Source organism: Schistocerca serialis, chromosome 3, assembly GCF_023864345.2.
Source record: "Schistocerca serialis cubense isolate TAMUIC-IGC-003099 chromosome 3, iqSchSeri2.2, whole genome shotgun sequence".
NCBI classification, from domain to species: Eukaryota; Metazoa; Arthropoda; class Insecta; order Orthoptera; family Acrididae; genus Schistocerca; species Schistocerca serialis.
In genome coordinates, this window is record NC_064640.1 from 154,448,188 (window position 1) to 154,454,842 (window position 6,655).

Sequence of the window (6,655 nt, forward strand, 5' to 3'; positions counted from 1 at the left end):
GCTGTACTGGCGTCAACCAGTGTAACTGTAATTACGAATCCTGAAATAAACACTCTTGTCATCGCACTTAGGAACAAGCTTTACCTTTGTCACCCAGTCTTTATCCTTTTCTGCGGGAAAACCATACAGGCACATACAAATTACTCAGTTTCAGAAAATGGGAGTGTTATGCTGCAAACACTCGCTGATAATACAATGTATGGAGTTCTCTGAAGTCTTACAGCGACATTTAACTGTCGAAGTTCGCCACACTCTGAATCTGATAAAAACAGTTGGTTGAAATATGTGGAAGGCTTATCTGTAAGCTTAATTACAGATGTTATCACATATCTTCGTCATGAGTAACTTATTGAATTTTAATTGCCTGTTCTCACTAGTACTAATTCGTCAGAAATAGGATCACGTAAATCTTGAGTCATACTTAAGTAACGAGACACTCTCGTTACAATTGTCACTTATTTGGGTTCCGTACAAAGAGATTTACTAGTACATCAACAATTCATTCGAACTCTGAATCAGATATGTACTTGTACGAAGTCATAGACATCAGTGGCATCATTTGGTACCCATGATCAGGAATCAGGAATGATAATATTCAGTCCATGTGCGTGAGTGAACGAATAACGTTTACATGCATGACGATGATAAAAATGGTAGGAGATAACAGCGAAATGTAGAAGAGGAAGGGCAGTGGGAAAGCATAATGAAGTTCTCGAATTGCAAACTTCCTAATCGATTAGAGTCTGAAATACACGACTAACAAACGAGTGAACGAGTGGTTTGACTAAATAATAAAAGGAAAAACAACAAAACTTCGTTGTACAGATACAAAAGACGTTATTTTAAATCTTAGATTATCTTCAGTTCAGACTGTACGACGAACAAACGAATCGGCGAAAGTTCACATCTCATTTCTTGGCGTATAAACAGATCTCTGAATTTTCGTGCTTATTGACAGTTTTACTAGCCAGGAAATGACTGGTGATCCAATGTTCGCAAGTTTACTCGCCGTCTATGTCTGATTGACGAATGTCTAAAAGCAAAATTAATGTTTCCAGGTCAGCGAGACAAAGTTGAATTTTGTTATTGTTACTGTTATTAAAATTTCGATATATTGCCCAAAGATCTGACGTGGAGCAGCATTCTTCACAAGTTGATTTCAGAACAATATAGATATACAACAAGGAATTGTTACGTGCCGAACCATACAGTTGATACACACGACTTTTTCTCTCACCCTAAAATGACAGTGTTGTGACAATAACGGCATCAGGCCACACAAAATTTCTTACGAATGCTAAATCTATGACTGGTAAGGACAGTCTGTGGATTCCAAGTACGGGAAAATTGTCAGGGAAGGGAAACATACGAAAAGAAGGGAATAAAAGTTTCGGTAAATGGTAGATCGGTAATTGGCTAGGTGCAGACGAGGCGTAGTGGCAGAAAGGAGAATGGACGTACCTGCGGCGGAATATGCGCTACGCCCACAGCGGCTGTGGCTGCGGGGCGTCCCGGGGGAAGCGTGCCGGCGGCGGCTGGCGCGCCCTGGCGCTTCCGCGGCCGCGCGCGCCCTTCTTGGCGTCGGGCATGGCGAGGCGCAGCTTCTGCCAGAACAACCGGTCTCCCCACTCCACGACGGTGGCCGTCTTCAGATAGAGCCGCAGGTCGGGGTCCAGGTCGCGCTGCGACACGTCGCCCAGCGAGACCACCACCAGGCGGCGGCGGCGCTCCTTCAGCACCTGGTGCAGCGCCGACTTGAACTCGAAGCGGCACCACTCGGACTGTACGAAGTTCTTGGAGAGGACGACGACGGTGCGCCGCGACGATTCGACCGCCTCGACGACGGTGTCGGCGATGTAGGCGCTGACGTTGAAGTCGCGGTAGTGCAGGCACAGCCGGAACGGGGGGTCGCCCTGCTCGAGGCCCGGCGCCAGCACCTGGCTGACGAAGGCGTCGTCTTTGACGCTGTAGCTGACGTAGGCGTCGAAGAGGCGGTCAGCGTGGTCCTCGTGGAAGGAGGCGGTGGCCTCGTAGCAGTTACGGAAGCGGCAGCGCGACGTGGCCCAGGCGCGTAGCTGGCGGCGGTAGTAGAGAGCGGCGGAGAGCGCGGCCACGGCTGCGAGCAGGCCGGCGAGCGCGAGCAGCGACAGAGGCAGGTAGTCGTGCACGTCGCGCCGGCCCACCGCCTTCGTCACGCTGGCCACCAGCGCGGCGCACGTGGCCGCGTCCAGCTGCGCCACGGCCGGCCCCAGCGCGCACACCACGGCCGACGCGCCCTCCACCTTGCCGTAGTTGGCGCGCAGCCAGCTGCGGAACTGCCGCGTGTACTCGCAGTCGCACGACCAGGGGTTCCCCGTCAGCCCGATCTCCACCAGGTACGGGTTCTGCGACAGCACCCACACCTCGAATCTAGTCAGCTGGTTCCCGTCCAGGCGCAGCACTTGCAGCTGTTTCATGCGCACGAAGGTTCGGTTGTTGATCCTGCGGAGTTCGTTGTCCTGTAGGTACAATTCGTGCAGGTTCTCCAGTTTCTCCAGTTCGAAACCTTGCAGCTCCCTCAACCGATTTTTTTCTAGGTGTAAAATACTCAATTGCCACAGACCGCTGAACGTGTTGTTATATATGGCCTCTATGTTCGAATTATTAGCGTACAGAATCTTCAGATTTTTTCTTCCGATGAAAGAGTGGCTGGATATTTCTCCGAAATTATTCCCGTCTATGTAGACCTCTGTGGCGTCCATCGGGATGTTAACCGGCATTTCGGTGTAGTCTGCATTCGTACAATCGACGATGTTAGCGGCCCAAGACTCGTCGTGGTAACAGGTACAATTTGGCGGGCACGTCATCTCGCAGTCGCACGCGTCGAAGTCGCAACAGTGGCACAGGGCGAAGCAGTGAGTCTTGTACGTACACAGAAACTGTGACGGCTCGGCTTCCACCAGTGGTATGTAAGTACGGTGACGATTGTAGATGAGCTTGCAGTATATGCTCTCCAGATCCTTGACGTGCGGGTGCTGGCGCAAATGGTCGAGGCTGTTGATTCGCTGGAGCCACTCCATGTCGCAGTCGCATTGGAACGGGTTTCCCCCTATGTAGAAGCTAGGCAGCGGCTTACCGTCTTCTATCGGTGACAGAAGCATAGCGTTCAGTTCCATCGTCACAATCTGATTTGCGTACAAGTCTACCCTTGTGAGGTTAACTTTCTTTAAGAAAGTGTGTGGCTCGACAGTGTGTATCAGGTTATCGTTTAGAAATAACAACTCTACACTGTCTGGAATCGAAGCTTCAGAGATGTGCGTTAGTTTGTTGAAGCTGACGTCCAGCGTCTGTATTCGTAACCTTTCTTCCAGTCTGTAGTGGTTGCCGAGTTCTTCTATGTTGTTTTTGTGCATGTCGAGCCACTGTAAGCTCATTGGGACGAGAGCGTAATCGAACCAGCTTAAATTGTTGTCAGATATATTCAGCCACAGCAGACTGTGCACATTTACGAAGAGGCCGTTAATATCTGTCAGCAAGTTGGCATCTAGCCTAATGGCCTGCAAATTTTTGCTGTCATCAAATGCGCCCTGTTCGACATGTTGTATTTTGTTTCGCGCTAGATTGAGTATCTGCAAGGACGGGAGTTCGTCAAAAACGTTTTTACTTATATTCGTGAGATGGTTTCCTATGAGCCGTAATCCGTACAGATTATTCATCCCAGAAAATCCCGGATCGTCTAAGTCTTTAATGAGATTCTCCCCTAAATCTACAGTTCGTAAGAGACGCATCTCGTGCAAGGCCTTTGGAACAGATGTGAGCGCGTTGCCGTTCAGATTCAGATCTTGCAAGCTGCTACAATTACGAAATGCCTCAGGGTGAATATCTTTAAGATGGTTGTTGTCGATAGAGAGAAGGCTCAACACAAACAATCCGTTAAGTGCATATGCATCCAGCTGACTGATCTTGTTGTGAGAAAGTGACAAAGTATGTAGGTTGTTCATAGGAGAAAATGTGTCCGCAGGTATAGCTTCCAGTTCATTGTGGTTCAGGTTAAGTATCTGTAGGGTGTACAGATCACGGAAAAAAGACGGATCTAGCTTTGATATCCGATTATGCGACAGGTTTAGGAGAACAAGTCGTATCAGTCCAGAAAATGTTTCACTGTTGATCCAAGCACTAGTTAGTTCGTTGCTGGAAAGATCTAAAAGAAGCAGGTGGCCAAGGTTAGTGAAGAGTTTCGGAGCAAGCACACTAATGGAATTATTCTGAAGGTGTATTTCTTTTATTACTGACGAACAGTCGAGGAAGAGCTCAGGGGGAAGTGCAACTACTCCATTATTAGAAAGGTCAAATACCTGCAGCGATTTGAGTCCTCCGAGCGCTTTGTCGGCAACGGTAGTGATGGAGTTGTCGTGGAGAAGTAGAGCTCGTAAACGCCGGAGGGTGCTGAAGCCGTTCGGTGGCATCAACACGAACTGATTAAATGATGCGTCCAGCACTTGGATATCGAGTCCACACGGCGGTTCCTTGGGGACCTGTTGGGCGGTCTCCGGCGTCTGTTCGTCTGGAGAACTCATTAACGGTTGAGGTACGGCCACCCTTTCGCGAAAGCCCATCTCAGTTATGTCCTGCAGCCGGTTCCAGCTGACGTTTAGAGTGACCAACGTTGTCAACGGACAGAAGATGCCGTCGGGGAAGGACCAGATGTTGTTGAAGCTGAGATCGAGTCTCTCGAGCTGCGGCACGGGGTCGAAGCTTCGCGGCGACATCTCGAGGCTGAAGGCGGGCCAGTCGGAGTTGTGCGTGCGGACGGTGAGGTTGCGCAGGTCGCGGAGGCCGGCGAGGGCCGCCGAGGGCCACTTGGCCAGCTTGCAGTAGTCGACGGCCAGCTCTCGCAACCGCGACAGGTGCGCCAGCCCGCGCTCCTCGACAGAGCTGCGCCACCGCACCGACGCGTCGCACTCCACGTGCAGCGACGTCGTGTGCTCGGCCGGGATCACGCTGAAGTTAGTCGTGTCGAACTCGCTGTTGACGGTGCGCAGCTTGCACGTGAGGGCCACGTCGGCCGAGTCGCGCAGCCGCTGCCACTTGCAGTCGTCGGGCGCCTCGTAGCGCAGCGGGGGTGGCGGCGGCGGCGGCGCCTGCTCGGCCACAACCACACCCACGGCCAGCAGCGCCAGACTGACGGCCACCGGAGACGGTGCCATTGCCCTGCGGCCGCAGCTTCACCGCAATTCACCTCAGCCGCCCGTGCATGACCGCCCACTCAGCCACGCACGTCTCCAGCCGCGTGCCGGCATTTTCGCACAGTCGATAAACAGCGTCTTCCTTCGCTCGTTCTTACGAAATGGCCTCTAGAATTCGTAAATCTTCTTACTGGACAGCTATTTTCTGCAGACGGCAGCCTCTTGCTCGCAGTCAGACCGCCGAGGACGCGACTCGATCGCGTCCTCCCATTACGCGGCGGCACGGCGCTCGGGTGCACGACGGAGAGATAGCGCGAGGAGCTAGATGTATACCCCACGCGTCCGCCGCCTTCGGCTCGCGAGCCGAAACTGATGCTGCTGCGTGTCAGGCTACTGCGGGTTCTCGCCGTGTGGAAACTGTCGGAGGGTGGGGGTAGGGTAGCGGCCCGACCCGACTGCGCCCGAAAGCGGCCGAGCGCCAGGGTGCACTTCGCGCCGTCAACATTCACTCACTCCGCTGTGACGCTCAGCTTAGGCATTTGCGCCGCGTCACTTCGGGGTTACTTCGCTGCCGCGAAATCACACGCTTTAGGGATCTTTTTTCCCTGGAGACGCTAGAGCATACTCTTCTTTCCGCGAGAAAATGCTTTTCCAGTTCACCCTTGCGAATGGGTACGCGTATATGAGGGGAAAGAACTCACGAGCGAGTGTCTCTGCGCTGTTTCTCCTTCCCTTGTAACTTCGTAACCCAGTAAATAACACAGATATGCATTTAAAAATCAGGCCGCGTGCAAATTACGTCTTATGTGGTAAGCGTCTGGTTGATAACTGTTTTCCTTTAATTACTTTTGACGTTCACTGGTTCAGGACAACCGAAGTATTTCACGTCCGATTGCTCATCAGCACGAACATCCGTTTTGAACTGCACTTTTCACGGTATTGGTGTTTACTACGACGATGTTATTATGCGAAATACTGGGTGATCCGAAAGTCAGTATAAATTTGAAAACTGAATAAATCACGGAATAATGTAGATAGTGAGGCCCAAATTGACACACATGCTTGGAATGACAAGGGGTTTTACTGGAACCAAAAAAATACAAACGTTCAAAAAATGTCCGACAGATGGTGCTTATCTGATCAGAATAGCAATAAGGTGCGTGTGGTTTGAGGTTTTCGGGCGCTAAACAGCAAATAGCAATAATTAGCATAACAAAGTTATACAAAGGAAATGCTCGATATGTCCACCATCATTCCTCAACAATAGCTGTAGTCGAGGAATAATGTTGTGAACAGCACTGTAAAGCACGTCCGGAGTTATCGTGTCTTTCAGCATCCCTAGAGATGTCGGTCTATCACGATACACTTGCGACTTCAGGCAACCCCAAAGCCAATAATCGCATGGACTGAGGTCTGGGGACCTGGGAGGCCAAGCATGACGAGCACACGATCATCACCAAACGACGCGCGCAAGAGATCTTTCACGAGTC

The 6,655-nt window shown here is 51.2% G+C and overlaps 1 protein-coding gene across 1 annotated transcript in view; it reads right to left on the bottom strand.

The window, feature by feature from the left end:
* The window catches only part of LOC126470726 (toll-like receptor 6), a 372,307-nt gene extending 366,603 nt beyond the window's left edge, over positions 1 to 5,704 (bottom strand). The window contains 4 exon segments of the mRNA XM_050098730.1: positions 1,462 to 5,202; positions 5,246 to 5,348; positions 5,440 to 5,582; positions 5,679 to 5,704. Coding sequence (XP_049954687.1) covers positions 1,479 to 5,202; positions 5,246 to 5,348; positions 5,440 to 5,582; positions 5,679 to 5,704 — 3,996 coding nt within the window. The 3' untranslated portion in view covers positions 1,462 to 1,478.
* Positions 5,705 to 6,655: the final 951 nt, after the last annotated feature.